General features: G+C 43.2%; 1 protein-coding gene across 3 annotated transcripts in view; it reads right to left on the bottom strand.

Moving 5' to 3' along the window:
* Positions 1–19,714, bottom strand: part of SCARF2 (scavenger receptor class F member 2) — a 307,002-nt gene that overhangs the window by 135,916 nt on the left and 151,372 nt on the right. For all 3 annotated transcript variants that reach the window (XM_068238727.1, XM_068238729.1, XM_068238728.1), the window contains exons 4-6: positions 13,058–13,577; positions 10,667–10,885; positions 739–867 (exon numbers count right to left, since the gene is read on the bottom strand). In XM_068238727.1, the coding sequence (XP_068094828.1) occupies positions 739–867; positions 10,667–10,885; positions 13,058–13,577 (868 nt within the window). The remainder of the gene's footprint in view (positions 1–738; positions 868–10,666; positions 10,886–13,057; positions 13,578–19,714) is intronic.

The following is a 19,714-nucleotide window of genomic DNA, read 5'->3' as shown; positions in this document are numbered from 1 at the left end:
ACAGCGGAGAGCTGCCGGTAATTATCATGTAAGTCATTTGGCTTTACTGCATCCTGTAATCTTAGTGAATTGACATTTACTGACATGTGTTGAGGTATTTACTGCACAAGTCATCAATTTACTCACTGCTCAATAATTTCAGCTTTCCATACAGTAACAGCCTTGATGAGTTGACACTCTCCTAAATGCTCTGTTTTCAGCATTACCAAATGCCGTGGGACAGGAGGCCAGTCATAGGTGTTACCAGACTGCTATCAGCAGACCAAAGGATCATGTCTGGTAAGCACAACGGAAACTCTCCACCAGATTATTATTATTGATTTCCTATACAATAAGACCCTTGTGTCCCTCCTCCTGTGTGTCCCTGTTTCCGTGCTTTTGCGAACCGTGCATGCACGGCACACAGGCGGCAGTTAGAGCAGAAGGAGGGCGGTGCGTGTGCGGGCATGTGCGGGTGGACAGGCTGACATACGCCAGTCACAGGGCCGGGAGGGGAGGGTGGTTGTGCGGGAGGTCTAGAGCCCGTTATGTTAACGGGCTTAGGTCCACTAGTTTATTTTTTAAAGCACCAACATATTCTGTTGCGCTGATGATAAGTGATGCCAGAAGCTAACTCCCACAGTGCCCCAGCACCAACATGAACTACGGTTACTAGAACAAAAACTGCCATCTCTGTCTCGTGTTAATGCAAAGTCTTCAGCTGTTAAATGATATGGTAATTATGTATCATTTACTTACTATGGCCCATGGGATCCAGCACTGCAAAGACATTTTCCACTCTCAAAATGGCATTCTCCATTGTAGCAGTCAGTGCAGACAAAAGCACAGTTCTCGCCATATGTGCCATTGCGACATTTTGTTTCACACCTAGAAAAAGGCATATATTTTACTATATTCTGTATCTGCTTACATCTTAATTGCCCATCTGCATAAAAGCAGTTTTTTACAATTTAAAGTGCACCCAAACTCTTGTACAGTAAACCATAAACAGTCTTTATTCCATATATAGCTGCTGAAGAAACTTACAAAAGCTTAGTTATTGGAGTTTGTTGTGGCAAGAAATTTGTATTCTGAACCAAATATACTTAGGAAAGGTAATTAAGATTTAGAAATAGGGCTCAATAATACACTTGTTGCCTTGGGGACCTTCATGTCATTCCACATATGTTAATAATTAATGATTATAATGATTTTAATAATGATAATGACAAAAAGCACACATTGGCTGTCGTGAGTAAATTAGATGAGAAGTACCAATAAAACTTTAATTACATATTATCTACCCCATTTCATTTTACATCTGTGGGGGTTTATGCAGGGTATATGCTAATCTTCTTGAGTGAATAAATGCAAATTACAGTATTTATGTACAGTAAGTACCTGTAAAAGTAGGCACTTTAACCACTTGAGGACCTAGGGCTTTACCCCCCTTAAAGAGAATCTGTATTGTTAAAATCGCTCAAAAGTAAACATACCAGTGCGTTAGGAGACATCTCCTATTACCCTCTGTCACAATTTCGCCGCTCCTCACCGCATTAAAAGTGGTTAAAAACAGTTTTAAAAAGTTTGTTTGTAAACAAACAAAATGGCCACCAAAACAGGAAGTAGGTTGATGTACAGTATGTCTACACATAGAAAATACATCCATACATAAGCAGGCTGTATACAGCATTCCTTTTGAATCTCAAGAGATCATTTGTGTGTTTCTTTCCCCCATGCACTGAAGTTTCAGGCTGCTCTTTTCTTCCTGCAAACAGCCTTGCCCTTGTTTGTAATTCCTCAGTATGTGAAAGCCCAGCCAGCTCAGAGGACAATTTATCCAGCTGATTAGAGCAGCTTCTCTCTTCTCTTATCTAAATAACACACAGGCAGTATGCATAGAGGGGCCAGGAAGGGTGAGTTCATAGCAGAACCACAACACTGAAGAACTTGGCAGCCTTCCAGACACAGGCCGACAAGTCTGACAGGGGAAAGATACATTGATTTATTACAGAGACTGTCATAGTAGAAAGTGCTGCAGTTAGCCAGAACACATTAGAATAGCTTTTGGAACATGTAGGATGATTAAAAACAGGATGCAATTTTTGTTACGGAGTCTCTTTAAGGACCGGCCACTTTTTTTCCATTCAGACCACTGCAGCTCTCACGGTTTATTGCTCGCTCATACAACCTACCACCTAAATGAATTTTGGCTCCTTTTCTTGTCACTAATAAAGCTTTCTTTTGGTGCTATTTGATTGCTCCTGCGATTTTTACTTTTTATTATATTCAGCAAAAAAGACATGAATTTTGGCAAAAAAATGATTTTTTTAACTTTCTGTGCTGACATTTTTCAAATAAAGTAAAATTTCTGTATACATGCAGCGCGAAAAATGTGGACAAACATGTTTTTGATAAAAAAAACCCCATTCAGTGTATATTTATTGGTTTGGGTAAAAGTTATAGCGTTTACAAACTATGGTGCAAAAAGTGAATTTTCCCATTTTCAAGCATCTATGACTTTTCTGACCACCTGACATGTTTCATGAGGGGCTAGAATTCCAGGATAGTATAAATACCCCCCAAATGACCCCATTTTGGAAAGAAGACATCCCAAAGTATTCACTGAGAGGCATAGTGAGTTCATAGAAGATATTACTTTTTGTCACAAGTAAGCGGAAAATGACAGTTTGTGACGAAAAAAAAAAAAAAGTTTCCATTTCTTCTAACTTGCGACAAAAAAAAATGAAACCTGCCACGGACTCACCATGCCCCTCTCTGAATACCTTGAAGTGTCTACTTTCCAAAAAGGGGTCATTTGTGGGGTGTGTTTACTGTCCTCGCATTTTGGGGGGTGCTAATTTGTAAGCACACATGTAAAGCCTAAAGGTGCTCATTGGACTTTGGGCCCCTTAGCGCAGTTAGGCTGCAAAAAAGTGCCACACATGTGGTATTGCCGTACTCAGGAGAAGTAGTATAATGTGTTTTGGGGTGTATTTTTACGAATACCCATGCTGGGTGGGAGAAATATCTCTGTAAATGACAATTTTTTAATTTTTTTTACACACAATTGTCCATTTACAGAGATCTTTCTCCCCCTCAGCATGGGTATGTGTAAAAATACACCCCAAAACACATTATACTACTTCTCCTTAGTACGTCAATATCACATGTGTGGCACTTTTTTGCACCCTAACTACGCTAAGGGGCCCAAAGTCCAATGAGTACCTTTAGGATTTCACAGGTCATTTTGAGAAATTTCGTTTCAAGACTACTCCTCACGGTTTAGGGCCCATAAAATGCCAGGACAGTATAGGAACCCCACAAATGACCCCATTTTAGAAAGAAGACACCCCAAGGTATTCCGTTAGTAGTACGGTGAGTTCATAGAAGATTTTATTTTTTGTCACAAGTTAGCGGAAATTGATTTTAATTGTTTTTTTTTCACAAAGTGTCATTTTCCGCTAACTTGTGACAAAAAATAAAATCTTCTATGAACTCACCATACTCCTAACGGAATACGTTTGGGTGTCTTCTTTCTAGAATGGGGTCATTTGTGGGGTTCCTATACTGTCCTGGCATTTTAGGGGCCCTAAACCGTGAGGAGTAGTCTTGAAACAAAATTTCTCAAAATGACCTGTGAAATCCTAAAGGTACTCATTGGACTTTGGGTCCCTTAGCGCAGTTAGGGTGCAAAAAAGTGCCACACATGTGGTATCGCCGTACTCGGGAGAAGTAGTATAATGTGTTTTGGGGTGTATTTTTACACATACCCATGCTGGGTGGGAGAAATACCTCTGTAAATGACAATTGTTTGATTTTTTTTTACACACAATTGTCCATTTACAGAGATATTTCTCCCACCCAGCATGGGTATGTGTAAAAATACACCCCAAAACACATTATACTACTTCTCCTGAGTACGGCGATACCACATGTGTGACACTTTTTTGCAGCCTAGGTGCGCTAAGGGGCCCAACGTCCTAATCACAGGTCATTTTGAGGCATTTGTTTTCTAGACTACTCCTCACGGTTTAGGGCCCCTAAAATGCCAGGGCAGTATAGGAACCCCACAAGTGACCCCATTTTAGAAAGAAGACACCCCAAGGTATTCCGTTAGGTGTATGGCGAGTTCATAGAAGATTTTATTTTTTGTCACAAGTTAGTGAAAAATGACACTTTGTGAAAAAAAAAAATCAATTTCCGCTAACTTTTGACAAAAAAAAAAATCTTCTATGAACTCGTCATACACCTAACAGAATACATTGGGGTGTCTTTTTTCTAAAATGGGGTCAGTTTCTGGGGTTCCTATACCGCCCTGGCATTTTACGGGCCCAAAACCGTGAGTAGTCTGGAAACCAAATGTCTCAAAATGACTGTTCAGGGGTATAAGCATCTGCAAATTTTGATGACAGGTGGTCTATGAGGGGGCGAATTTTGTGGAACCGGTCATATGCAGGGTGGCCTTTTAGATGACAGGTTGTATTGGGCCTGATCTGATGGATAGGAGTGCTAGGGGGGTGACAGGAGGTGATTGATGGGTGTCTCAGGGGGTGGTTAGAGGGGAAAATAGATGCAATCAATGCACTGGGGAGGTGATCGGAAGGGGGTCTGAGGGGGATCTGAGGGTTTGGCCGAGTGATCAGGAGACCACACGGGGCAAATTAGGGCCTGATCTGATGGGTAGGTGTGCTAGGGGGTGACAGGAGGTGATTGATGGGTGTCTCAAGGTGTGATTAGAGGGGGGAATAGATGCAAGCAATGCACTGGTGAGGTGATCAGGGCTGGGGCCTGAGGGCATTCTGAGGGTGTGGGCGGGTGATTGAGTGCCCTAGGGGCAGATAGGGGTCTAATCTGATAGGTAGCAGTGACAGGGGGATATTGATGGGTGTTTAGGGTAGAGAACAGATATAAACACTGCCCTTGGGAGGGGATCTGCGGGCGAACTATTGGTGTGGGTGGGTGATCAGATTGCCCACAAGGGGCAGGTTAGGGGCTGATTGATGAGTGGCAGTGACAGTAGGGGATTGATGTCTGGCAGTGCCAGGGGGTGATTGATGGGTGGCAGTGACAGGGGGTGATTGATGGGTGATTGACAGGTGATCAGTGGGTTATTACAGGGAAGAACAGATGTAGCTAATGCACTGGCGAATTGATAAGGGGGGGTCTGAGGGCAATCTGAGCCTGTAGGCGGGTGATTGGGTGCCCGCAAGGGGCAGATTAGGGTCTGATCTGATGGGTAACAGTGACAGGTGGTGATAGGGGGTGATTGATGGGTAATTAGTGGGTAATTAGTGGGTGTTTAGAGGAGACAATAGATGTAAACACTGCGCTTGGGTTATGATCTGATGTCGGATCTGCGGGCGATCTATTGGTGTGGGTGCGTGATCAGATTGCCCGCAAGGGGCAGGTTAGGGGCTGATTGATGGGTGGCAGTGACAGGGGGTGATTGATGGGTGGCAGTGACAGGGGGTGATTGATGGGTGATTGACAGGTGATCAGTGGGTTATTACAGGGAAGGACAGATGTAAATAATGCCCTGGCGAATTGATAAGAGGGGGGGTCTGAGGGCAATCTGAGCGTGTAGGCGGGTGATTGGGTGCCCGCAAGGGGCAGATTAGGGTCTGATCTGATGGGTAACAGTGACAGGTGGTGATAGGGGGTGATTGATGGGTAATTAGTGGGTGTTTAGAGGAGAGAATAGATGTAAACACTGCGTTTGGGTGGTGATCTGATGTCGGATCTGCGGGCGATCTATTGGTGTGGGTGGGGGATCAGATTGCCCGCAAGGGGCAGGTTAGGGGCTGATTGATGGGTGGCAGTGACAGGGGGTGATTGATGGGTGGCAGTGACAGGGGGTGATTGATGGGTGATTGACAGGTGATTGACAGGTGATCAGTGGGTTATTACAGGGAAGAACAGATGTAAATATTGCACTGGCGAATTGATAAGGGGGGGTCTGAGGGCAATCTGAGCATGTAGGCGGGTGATTGGGTGCCCGCAAGGGGCAGATTAGGGTCTGATCTGATGGGTAACAATGACAGGTGGTGATAGGGGGTGATTGATGGGTGATTGATGGGTAATTAGTGGCTGTTTAGAGGAGAGAATAGATGTAAACACTGCGTTTGGGTGGTGATCTGATGTCGGATCTGCGGGCGATCTATTGGTGTGGGTTGGTGATCAGATTGCCCGCAAGGGGCAAGTTAGGGGCTGATTGATGGGTGGCAGTGACAGGGGGTGATTGATGGGTGGCAGTGACAGGGGGTGATTGATGGGTGATTGACAGGTGATTGACAGGTGATCAGTGGGTTATTACAGGGAAGAACAGATGTAAATATTGCACTGGCGAATTGATAAGGGGGGGTCTGAGGGCAATCTGAGCGTGTAGGCGGGTGATTGGGTGCCCGCAAGGGGCAGATTAGGGTCTGATCTGATGGGTAACAGTGACAGGTGGTGATAGGGGGTGATTGATGGGTGATTGATGGGTAATTAGTGGGTGTTTAGAGGAGAGAATAGATGTAAACACTGCGTTTGGGTGGTGATCTGATGTCGGATCTGCGGGCGATTTATTGGTGTGGGTGGGTGATCAGATTGCCCGCAAGGGGCAGGTTAGGGGCTGATTGATGGGTGGCAGTGACAGGGGGTGATTGATGGGTGATTGACAGGTGATTGACAGGTGATCAGGGGGGATAGATGCATACAGTACACAGGGTGGGGGGGCTCTGGGGAGAATCTGAGGGGTGGGGGGTGATCAGGAGGGGCAGTGGGCAGGGGGGGGAGATAAAAAAAAAATAGCGTTGACAGATAGTGACAGGGAGTGATTGATGGGTGATTAGGGGGGTGATTGGGTGCAAACAGGGGTCTGGGGGGTGGGCAGGGGGGTCTGAGGGGTGCTGTGGGCGATCTGGGGCAGGGGGGGGGGAAATCAGTGTGCTTGGTGCAGACTAGGGTGGCTGCATCCTGCCCTGGTGGTCCCTCGGACACTGGGACCACCAGGGCAGGAGGCAGCCTGTATAATACACTTTGTAAACATTACAAAGTGTATTATACACTTTGTATGCAGCGATCGCGGGGTTAACATCCCGCCGGCGCTTCCGTATAGCCGGCGGGATGTTGCGGCGGGCGAGCGGTGACAGGCGCCGGCGGAGGATCGCGTCACGGATGACGCGATCGCTCCGCCCATGCCCCTACAAGGACCGCCGCCTTTGGGCATGAGCTGGTCCTTGCGGGGTCCACTTCCCGGCCGCCTCTGTGCGTTAGGCGGTCGGGAAGTGGTTAATGATATATGCTGGAAGTAGCAGTCAGCAATAGAACTGCATACTTAAAGCATAGGACTGCATACTTAAAGCATTGAACCGCATACTTAAAAATAGGTCTCAATCTACAAAGAATATGAGGTATCTAAAATTAGACCCATATTCCAACTTCTGCATCATATCAGTATTGCTTTAAATCTCTGCTATCCATGTTGCTAAGCGACGCAGTGCACCCTTATCCAACATACAGTAACTAAATAAGGATGTGCTGCTACGGTGACAAAATGTTGCTGGTCTGGTTTTTTGTTGTGTTTTTCTCCTCATAAGCTCACCGGAATGCATTAGTCTGAGTAAGTTTGGGGACACTGCTAGGGGGTCTGCCAAAGGATTCAAGATTTGATTATTTGAATTTAAATTTATTCCAGGAAAAAAATAGTGATTAAAAAATGAGTAATGGGAATTTTCTCATAGAATTTTTTCAATAATGTAAATTCTCATTGGATTTTTATTAAACATTAATTTGTATATCTTTTAGTAAAACTAGCTTTAATCTATGATTGCTAACCTGCTATATAAAAAACTTTTATAGCATAAACAGTCAAAAATGTTGCACGTTAGTTCTGACATACAGTTCATGCACTTACAACAGGGCTGCACAGATCCCAGGAGCCAGATAGCCTTTAGAATTACACCTGGTGCCTAACTTCGGAGTTTTCTCTTATTATTGTTAGTGGAGTTGGCTTTAGAGAGACTCTGTAACAAAATTTTCAGCCTTATTTCTTCTATTCTATAAGTTCCTATACCTGTTCTAATGTGGTCTAATGTACTGCAGCCTTTTCTAGTTGCACTGTCTCTGTAATATATTTAATCTTCTTTCCTTTGTCGGGCCTTGTCAGCCCAGAGAGAAATGTGCTGTGATAGGGAGAAGTTATGCACACCTCCCCCACTCCCCCTGCAGGCTCTGTGTGTGTGCTGTGTGTATGAGTAAGGCTAGGTTCACATTAAGCATGCATCCGCTCCTGCACTGCGTTTCGCTCCGGAAGGATCGGAAGGATCGTGCAGGTCGGGAACGTCCGCTCCGACGAGCGGAACGCAAGGAGCGGACCTGAGTGGAACGTAGCAATGTGAACTTTCCCATCGGGAAACCATTGCTTCCGCTGCTGCGTTCCGCTCATCGGAGTGGAACGTAAGCTATTTTATTGTGAACCGAGCCTCACAGCCAGCCTCTCTGCTCACAGCCAGCGTGTCTGTGACCTTGTGAACAGCTGTGAGTGCAGAAAGATCAGTTCAAAGCCCAGACAAGCAGCCGAGGCAACAAGTGGGTGAAATATTACAGCAGTGAAGTCACGTTTGAGAGGAGCCACTGCAAACAGGCACCTGCTCTGATGATGTATTTCCTGTTTGGCGGCCATCTTCATTGTTTACAAAAACAATGAATAAAACAGTGATTTTATCAACAAGAAAGCAGCATGAGCAGCAAAAATGTCACAGAGGGGGCTAGGAGAAGACTACAAACAGGCTGGTACATTTATTTATGTAAATTTTCACAGTACAGATTCTCTTTAAACCTGATATCCCACGTTTGTTAATAAAAACTAGCTATCCCGTTGTTTTAGATCTATACTATAAAAGGATTTGTTAAATATCTGTAAAATTACCGATGTTCTAATTTTTATATTGGAAAGTTTTATTGATATTTTACTGTTGGTAAACCACACCCTATTCTCACATGAGCCCTCCCTCTACAAATATCTAACCAGCCTCACCCCCACCCGATTTTTAACCCATCCCATGACTAACACTAACCGATTTTAAAGTGAACCTAAAGTCAAAAAAAAAAATGAGATTAACTCACCTGGGGCTTCCCTCAGCCCCCTGCAGCCGATCGGTGCCCTCGCAGCCCCGCTCCGATGGTCCAGGACCCGCCGGCGAACACTTCCGGTTTGGCCGTCACCGGCCGACAGGCATGGGAACGCGAGTGATTGTTCGCGTTCCCAGCCTGTATATCGCCCCCTATGCTGCTATTGCGGCCAGGAGCACGCAATAGCAGCATAGGGGGCAATATACAGGCTGGGAACGCGAACAATCACTCGCGTTCCCATGCCTGTCGGTTGGTGGCCCGGAAGTATCCACTGCAATGCTGATGCAGCGGCTGCAGCATGTTACTGCATGATCCATGCCTACTGCACGGAGTATGCAGCAATGAGATGCAGGCAGTGACTCGAGGTGAGAGTGGTGCAACGCAGTGCACATGCACAGACCAACGGGAATCTCAGTAACGTACTTCCTGTCCAGCAGGAAGTACGCCACCAGCCAAGGGGCGAACCTATGCAGATAATTATATAATTATGCTGGCGAACCGTGGCACAGGGTCATATGAAACCTATTCGTGTGTAGGGGGGGGGCGCCTCAAAGCCCCCCTCCGCAGCGCTATTCCCCCTCCCTCTCCTTCCCAATATAGGTGGTACAGGACAGCGATCCATCCTGTACCGCCTCAGATAGGCTTCAGCCTATCAGATGGCCATTAAGTGGTTAAAGGGATATACATAACAACAATTCTTTTGGAAAACTCTTCCAACAGCCATTCTTCAAAGTTGTAAAAAAGGAATATCTTATTTCAAATACTGTATTTTTTGGACTATAAGACTCACTTTTTCTACCCCCCAAAATGGGGGGAAAAATCACTGCGTCTTATAGTCCAAATGCAGGGAGTTCCTGACTTGTGAACGCCTGCCAATAAGAACCTCAAATCCGCCGCAATGTCTGGGGCTCCCTGTACTGTGCCTATGCAGAGGACGACACGGGCGACAAATGGGAGGACACGGGGACACAAAGGGGCATAGAGGAGGACACAAGGGGGCATAGAGGAGGGCACAAGGAGGACAGAGACGAACACATGGAGGACACAGGACACAGGGGGACAGAGGAGGACACAAGGAGACACAAGAGGTACAAAGGGGGCACAATGCACGAGATGCCCCTTCACCATGGATGCACCAGGTTTAGTATAGATTTATTTCTCTTGGGTTTTGTCCTCTAAACCTAGGTGCATCTTATGGTCAGGAGCGTCTTATAGTCCGAAAAATATGGTATTTGTTAAATAGTCACTTAACCTTTACAATACACTTTTAGAGCCACAGAGGAAGCCCTAGATAGCTGCAAAACATCAGTCACCTTTCCAAGTTGGGTTCCTCTCTTTCAGACAAAGACCTTTTACAGTCAATAACAACTGTCGTGTTTATCTTGTTTTTTTTTTATTTTGTTTTTATACCTAAAAACTTTTATTAAATCCAAAACAGATTTCACAATCACTTATCTAATTCACTGATTTTCTGCTCGTATTAGTAAATAAGGACCAAGATAAAAAGCATAGAAAAATATTGAAAAGCAAGTAAACCTGTACATAAAATAAGCAAAGTGTATATTCTTACCGATCACCTATCCAGCCAGGATTGCAGTGCGAACATTTCCCATTGATGTGATTACAGGTGTGCCCATCTTTGCATAGTGGACAGGTTTGAGAACATTCATCACCATAGAAACCATGGGCACAAGTCTGATCACATTTTGTTCCATTCCAGCCCGGTTCACAAGCTATGCATTTACCTTCAGCAATAGTGCATGGCTGCAGCCCCTTGCACTGGCCACACCTAAAAGAAAAGTGTCTCAATTGTGGTATCAAGTATAATTAATTAGAGACTACAGGTCAGCCTAATATATGCAAAATACAGAGCTGGTCTCACAATACATAAAATCCACAGAATCCCCCCATGTAGTAATATGGTGGTGTTCACCACTTTTATTATGAGTTTCATATTGCTGTTTCAACTTATGGGCAGTACTTAAAGAGAAACTCCAGTGAAAATAATGTAATAAAAAGTGCTTTATTTTTACAATAATTATGTATAAATGATTTAGTCGGTGTTTGCCCATTGTAAAATCTTTCCTCTCCCTGATTTACATGCTGACATTTATCACATGGTGACATTTTTACTGCTGGCAGGCGATGTCAGTGGGAGTAGTTACTGCTTGCTTTTTTGGCAGTTGGAAACAGCTGTTATTTCCCACAATGCAACAAGGCTCCCACAGTGTGATGTCAGAACCATGGTCCTGGTATCACACTGTGGGAGGGGTTTCGCCACAATATCAGCCATGCAGAGCCCCCTGATGATCCATTTGTTAAAAGAAAAAATATTTCTCATGGGAAAGGGGGTATCAGCTACTGATTGGAATGAAGTTCAATTCTTGGCTACTGTTTCTCTTTAAAGAGGAACAATATTAACATAAAGCAGAACTGAATCGATTGTTGAAGATACCCATTTTTACTTTGATTTTCCTGGTTTCAGTGCCAGAAATGCTTCTTATATCTGTATATTGTTGTGTACTGCTTTGTAACCCCTACCCTCTTAGTGCTGTGTAGTCTAGGTTATGTCATGCAGCCTGTCTCTGCAGAACACCTCTATATATATATTATAGAACACATTTAATCACATCAGATGTTTCCTGCAGAATATGAAATAATATACAGTAAATGTACTTTAAAATCTTGTCCAATTTAACATCTCCTTAGGACAAGTGTTTACTTTAGAAATCTATTTAAAGTATTTTCAGTTTGCTTTTCCCTCTAGTATCTCAATTTGGCAAAATTAGACATTATTGCACAATCAAAATTGTGCGTTACATGCCCATTAGATGGCCAGATAGCCAATCCAGTTCACTTTAAGAGGTATCAAATTATTCCTTTTGTACTGGCCCCTCATCTACAGTGATATACTACTCCTAGCCCCTCCTGCTAAAACTCTGGCTTTGTACATGCGCTATATGCTCTCAGCTGAAGCTGCCACTCGGGGCCAGCTCTACCAATAATCTAGAGTGTGTATGGAGGCCCCCGATGTATTAGTGAGAGATCATTGTCCTCCTTCTTACCCCTCCTGCTCTATAGTGCTCTGTGCTGTCGTCCCTCCACACCACTCCATAGTAACAGAATGTGTGGCTAGCCTGCAGCCAGCACTCAGTCCTGAACAGTCGCCCAAGGTATTGAGTCCCAATCCCAGAGGGTAATATAACAGATAGGAGCTGCATTTGGAAGCTTTATAAAGGTGGCCATACAATGGCCAACTTTATAAAGCCTCCCATCTAGTGCTCTCCCCTGGGTCCATGCAGAGTGTTGGCAGTGAAGCACACTCACCTGTCCTCCAGTGTGCTCCACCCCATCCTGTCTCCATCCCCACTGTCCCGTGATCCTGAGGCATGTACATAACACACATGTCGTTGGGTCACAGTGAACTTCTCATTGGTGAACACTCATTGGTGACCACATGGTTGTGATATCTTATGTGACCACTTTATAGACAAAAGGAGAAAATGTGCAGGCTTGGTAATTCCACTGAAATGTTTATGACTGACAGCCCAATACACGTGCAAAACAGTGACTCATAAGGGAAAATGATTGGGTCCATGTCTAAAATGCTAGCTACAGTATCTGGATTCAGTAGAAGACTCATTCAACACAATGATGGCTTGCATGTTTTGCAATTTGTTTTAGCACCAGGTTTGATTTAAAGATACCATTGATGCAGTTGGTGTGCAGCTTTATAGATTTCTTGGTCGGCTGTGTTTTGCTTTGGGAAATTTCCAGTAACTGCCAGCGTTAGGAGCCAAATGTCATTAGAAAGAAGCAAAGCAATAAAAAGCTCACATACAGTAGATATCTATCCTTTACCACTTTATCTAAGACTACACACATTTTTGCTGAAATACCATTTTGAGACACAAGGAATTACCTTTACTCTAATTAACATACCGTAATCATATCTACTTACCTTCTCCGACACCCCTGTCCATAAAAACCAGCAGGACAAGGTTCCCGACAGAATTTACCCCTATATCCAGGCTCACATGTGCATGTCCCGTCCTGCTGATTACATTTTCCTTTGAAGCACTGACATACTCTCTCACATCGGGAGCCCCACAATCTCTCCCGACACAGGCATCGGCCCGTCATTTGATCACATGGGGAATTGTTGCAAGAGCATTGGTTGTTACAGCTCCGAGCCCACCATCCTGGCTGACAAATGCACCTCCCAGTGGCTTGGTCACACTGTGAGTTGGTACTGCAGTAACAGGCATTTGAGCACTGAGGACCCCACCAGCTTGGCTCACAGGTGCACTTCCCGGTCTCTTGGTCACATTTTCCATGCTTGCATAGACAGGCATTCTCACAATTGGCCCCCCACCGATTTGGATTGCAGGTACACTGTCCACCGACATCATCACATTGTCCATGAGGATGGCAGGAGCATTTTTCTTTGCAGTCTGGACCCCAGAACTGCCTGGGGCACTCTAAATTAAAAGAAAACAGATTGTTAGAGAAATGTCCATGCATTCATGGCACTCTTTACCATAATGGCTTATACACACCTAGCAATTTTCCCATCAGATCGATCAATAATCTCCAGCATGTCCAATCTGTTTCCGATCAAGAAAGAGATCGATTTCGAGATCAGTACTGCACAAAATCGACCCCTTTCTCGTTTGGAAGCAGATCAGACATACAGGAAATTATTGATCGATCCATCGATCTGATTGGAAGCCTTAAGAGCCAGTAAGACTGATGTCTAAATACCCAATCAGATTCATTATTTTTTAATCCATTGAAACAGATTGGATATTTGGAGTGCAAACAGAACATATAAAAGAGAATCATGAAAAGCCTAAAATATAATAAAACTATATTTAAGCCGAAGTTCTGCTTACATTTACATGTATAGTTCAGCATACCATTTATATACAACATATTTTAAAATGGGAGTTTAAATGACAGTACACAATACACATATATGTGATAACAGTTTATGGACCAAGTGATACCACTTCCCGTTTATTTGTGTAATACAAATTTCAGGATCTTCTATACAGCAGGGCCTTTGTAATAATGATATATGCTACAATAAATGCTCAAATATTCATGCTGTAAGGGTAACATCAGGGTTAGGGTGAAGGCAGAGTCAAATCTGACCCAGAACACAATCTGCATGGTGTTAGCATACTTTTCCTATGCTTATGTGAGTTTGCTCTGGGCGTTCTGATTTACTCCAAAACTCCAATACATTTACAGTTAAATTGAATTATTATTTTCTTGGATGGACAGTGAGCAATAAAGAATCTCAGAGAAAGTTTCATTGGTGCGCTATATAAATATGTAAACTAAATAACTTCCAAAAGACATATATAAAATCCTGCATCACAAGATCAGATATAGTTTTCTGTAATTAGCAGCTATTTGCATGAAAAAATGGCAAGAGAATGGAAAGAGACACATTGAAGAGGTTCATTCATCAAGAGGTGTAAGAATGGCGTCAGATTTCTTCTCTGCCCACTTCAGCTCTTCTCTGTACAATCTACAGTCCAGTCAGGAAGAGCTGAACATTGGCCTGTGTAATGTGTTTGGCAGTGCATTGCTGCCCAGTTCCCAGATCTCTCTATCACATTATGCAGAGAAATCAATGACAGAGGCCCATGGATTCTCTGCCTGTGTGAGAACATGGGAGAGGGCCAGAAAGCCTGCCTGTTGTGCTGTGACATCTGCTATGATGTCCCAAGGATGGCAGTAGCAAACCAAATTATAATGCAGTCATTCTGTGCACTGAGCAATATCAGATGATCCTGTTTTTGTTTGTTACATAGCATTTACTAGATTGTAATTGATGAAGACATTTGCAGAATTCTATGCAAAGATGTAAAACACCACTAATTACATTTCTGAATAGGCTCAAAATGTCATAATGCGAGTTTTGCGCTTATTTAATTTGTACACATTTCCACTAAATATGCCCCAAAGTTAAAACATACGTTTTTGGCATTCCGCAATACATTCTGTTTCATTTGTACATTGTATTTGCCTAAATGATGTGTCATCAGTCAACATTTGTTAAATACTGATATTATCAGGAATACAGACTTTAATAAAATATTCTGCCTGTACGTGAAACCTTTGGCAACCAATTCAAAGCTGCGGAAATAAAAACGTGGCAGCAACGTTTGAGATCTTTACACTTGAAGAGAGCACTGACTAAGACTTCAAACTACACTTGGTAAGTAAGTTGCCTTTCATTAAAGTTGTATGAGTTAGTACTATAAGCAGCATTGTTTACAGAGATGACTCTTTCCCAAACACTTGACCCATTTTTTACATTTTACAGTTTTATGTTTTTGTTTTTTTTACAGTTGCCATCTAGAAGACTTTTTACAGTTGACATCTAGTGGCTAACTTTGATATTGATCAATTAGGTCATTATAGAAAGGTTGTACACTAGAAAGGCTTAGAATATTAAATATTATTATTATTATTATATCTTGGCCATAACATGTGTCAATATGCAGCAACTTACTCTAAGTCAAATAAGCACTGCAGAAGAACAAGTGCATTACTAGTACCGTTACTTTTGGTGACACCTTAGTCCTCTTTTCCATGAGCAGCTGAAGGTGGTGCATTCACCCCATGACAGCTGCTCCAATCCACTGGCCAGCCGCTTGCTAGTGTTCTGTATAGGACGGTAGACAGGCGGCCCCCCATGGATTTGCTTTTGAGCTTGGGGGTTGGTGTGCTTAGATGTGGAATGAAACAGTTTTTATCAGATGGGTAAATGTAACGCGCGGTGTTACCAAATGCTGCCATTCAGCTGCATGTAATTGCAGCCAAAAGGCGCATGTGGTCTGGAGGACTGAACTGTCCATCAAACGAGCAGAACAGGTGCCTGTGGAAAAGAGGCCTTTCTGTCGTGAAAGACACAATAATAGAAACATACTAGTCTATAGAAAAAAATCACTGCGCATCAACACTCCACTGCAGAAGTTTTACCCTGTAAAATAATAATAAAATATGCACACAGTGCCAAGTATTGCCTTGAGACAAACTATGTCTTGCACCCTGTGCCGCACTCCTGAGGGTAGTGCCACCACCTTGGGAAGGATAAGAGCGCAGCTCCCCCTATGTGGCCCCACTCACCAAAAGCGCCTCTTTCATGTATGCGTATTACAAAAGCCAGGCCGGTGAGCCAAGGATGTACTTTGCTCCAGTAAACGAATATCCAAGTTTATTGTATAAAACAGCCATACAGGGGATCGTTTTGAACATGGAACACTCCGTGGAACACAGAGCCACACGTTACCTTAGATCACCCCACTTCCTGGTTTGACGTCAGCGTGCACCTCCGACTCCGCCCAACATACTAGTGGAAACATACTAGTGGAAGTCATGGGCTAAACAAAAAGCAAACAAGAGCAAATGCAGGAGTTTGGTGGGAAGCGAAGGATGCCCCACTAAACAACTGAATGATTGAGGAGCATAGACATGCCAGTGGTGGGTCGAATTGCTTGGCATCATGTAGCAATGATAACATTCATAGAATGCATTAAGGGTTTAAAAATGACTCCATAGGCATTTAATAAATAATTTAGATGGCCCTTCTGGGGCTGATGAAAATAATGGATGCCGTTGATACACTGCAATGAGCTTAACCATGTCATAAAATCTTAGTCCTCCCAGTAAGCCATGAAACCTGCAAAAGTTATAAACAACCTCTCGGGCATCCTATATTGAAGAGCAACATGCAATACAATCAGTGTGCTCAGCAATATATACCAGAGAAATGTGCTGAGTCCAGAATAGTATGCAATGCCCATAAACAAGTTTGTCAGGTGTTTGTATGAAGGATTGTGGAATGCAAGTGATGCTTATAAATGTGCCTAAAGAAGGACATCACAGTGATGGATAACTCTTAACTTCAAGTTGCAGAAAATAGAATACAATGCATAGCATTGCATGCCACAGTGTTAAGATTCCAGTTTTAGGAGAGTGTGAAAATAGAAGCAAATTCGTTTTCAATCAAGTAAACTTGAGAAGATAAAAGAGAAAACAGCTGCATAAAAAAGTTATTCGTATCTGGAGAAAGGGGATTGTCAGAGTCCGAATATATCTTACTATTATTAGTTTGATTATAAACAGAGAAAGGTCCTTCCTAAAGCAATGATGACGGATAATGTTAGAATTGTAGAGAATATGAAGAAACCAAGGAAGAGATTAAAACTAGCAGTGCTGGACCATCAGATAGTCTGGCCTTCATGAATTAATTTGCTTTTAGTAAGTTAGACATTACAACAATATGTATGTAGAATCTACAACAGGATGTGATAAACGCCTATCTGGATCATTTCTGTAACTCAAGGCTCTGCCTGGTCTGCTCTGCAACTGACAGTCACTCCAAATAAAATCCAGTAAGTTATTGCTTTTTGTTGTGATGACCTCTATTCATTTCTTTATTATTATTTTGACATGTTTCCATTGTCTTGTTCACAAACAGTATTTTGCAGAAATAATAATTCTCCCATTCTCCTCTTCTGTAGAAAAAAATAAGTTTTTCATTTTTATGCATGAAAGAAAAAAAAAGATTGTAGATATAAAAGAGGTGGCGTTTCTATTGACATGGGTTGCGGGAAACTGGGGGTGGTGCTCTCTGATTTGCAGGGTGGCTCTATTGGTCAGGGCTGCACTTTCAACATCATTACCATGTGCCAATAGCTACATAGAAGAATAGAAGACTACTAATAACAATTTATAATAACCGTGGTAGTAAGGGGTCAAAAGACACCCAACAAAATATGAAAAAATACATTCTGCAAAGGAGGGTTACAGATATATGATAAAAGCTTTTTTCCTTCTATGCATTAGGCTAGTAAACGCCAGTTTCTTCATGTACAAACAGTCTGGTTTCTACCTGTAGGAGGCTAGATTCCCTCCAAGACCTACATAGTGTCCAGTGGCGTAGCTAAGGAGCTGTGGGCCCCGATGCAAGTTTTACAATGGGGCCCCCCAAGCATTTTATAAATAACAATTGATACGATGCACCAAAACCTGACAATGGCAACTACAATGTCAGAAGGGCAAGAAGGGGATGGGGAACAGTTTGTTAATGATTACCACTATTCAAAGTATCTATAGAAGTTATTATTATGAGCACAGGACCAATAGAGAGCTAATACTATAGTTGAGGGAGGGCCCTTCGGGGCCCCTCTGGCCCAAGGGCCCCGATGCGGTCGCTACCTCTGCAACCCCTATTGCTACGCCCCTGATAGTGTCCCTCCAAGACCTACACAAGTGTGAGTATAACAACCTCTCATTCTCCATAGTTCATAAGAAATGACGAGAGTAAAGACGGAAACTTTAATGTCAAAGAAAAGGAATTTTAAGGGAAATAAAAGATTGAGGAGGGCAATAAAAGACAGAACATAGAGCCTCAGAGAAGGTCTGTGATGGCTTCTCCTGGCTCATACTAAAAGCAGAATTTACTTTCAGCCTATCATACAGAATTCCCATACATTTCTGAACTACTAATCAGAACCTGTTGAGATACTAGCCAGCTTTCCATTCATCATTCAGAAGCTGAATCTGCAGCTCACTTCAGAAAATCCCTGCAAGAAAGTCTGCCAAGATTTCTCATTTGTGTGCTTTGTGGCTAAAAAACATAGAGCACTCTCTGTACAGCATTCCCAACAAAGCTACCTATGTGTCATTCTGAGCATGTTTGTTTATAAATAAAGAAAACATAATTTTGTATCTCTAGAGCAGAGTCCGGTCACTTGAGGGCAGACCTGCTACGCGGCTTGGAATTTGCCCTCTTCATCACATCCTTTGATGAAAGCTTTTACACTAGAGAGAGCTATTCATGTAGTGCAGAAGGGCACCCAACAGCACTTCAGCATGGCTTCATATACTGATGCCTACATTAGCACAGGCTGTCTGATGAAAGTACAGCATAAGGGCCAGCTGCCACAACTGTCAAACATAAGTACTGACATCATATAGAAGCAGCCATTTAAAGTGAAACTGAAAATTGCTAAAACATATATCAGTGCTACACTACACATTCTGTATTAGATAGTTGTTTTAAAAAAGTATCTCATTTCAGCTGCACATCCTAAAAGGAGAAAAGTCCTTTACACTACGAACCCCAGCGGATCTACCGGACCTCTACTTAGCTCTGGACATACGGCAAGCCGATCTCTCCAAATGGCAACCGGAGAAGATATTCCTGGGCCTACCACAGCGCACGAAGAAACAAAGGCGAGGCAGAGGACAAATACAGCAAGAACAACAGGATTGATCCAAACTCGCATTACAAAGGATCCTGCTAACACTGGTTATTTCTGCGGCCGACTTTTGCACTCCCAGATAAGTACAATGGGGATTATCTCCTTGCTAATCTGTTTACTTAGGTATGAGAGGGGGCTCATTAAGAGAGAGAGAGAGCATTTGCCTACAAGTATTTTCTCTATAGGAACGTTATATAATGACCCTGGGAGCAATTACTTACTTTAACTCTGTCGTGATTGGGGTGGGGGGACCCGGAGGAGAGGGAGACACGAACCTAAAAACTTCTTAATGGCTCCTACGAAACTAAGCCGATACAGAACATGATCTG

This window comes from Hyperolius riggenbachi, chromosome 1 (assembly GCF_040937935.1).
Source record: "Hyperolius riggenbachi isolate aHypRig1 chromosome 1, aHypRig1.pri, whole genome shotgun sequence".
Classification (NCBI taxonomy): domain Eukaryota; kingdom Metazoa; phylum Chordata; class Amphibia; order Anura; family Hyperoliidae; genus Hyperolius; species Hyperolius riggenbachi.
This window is presented reverse-complemented; position numbering and strand designations above follow the sequence as displayed.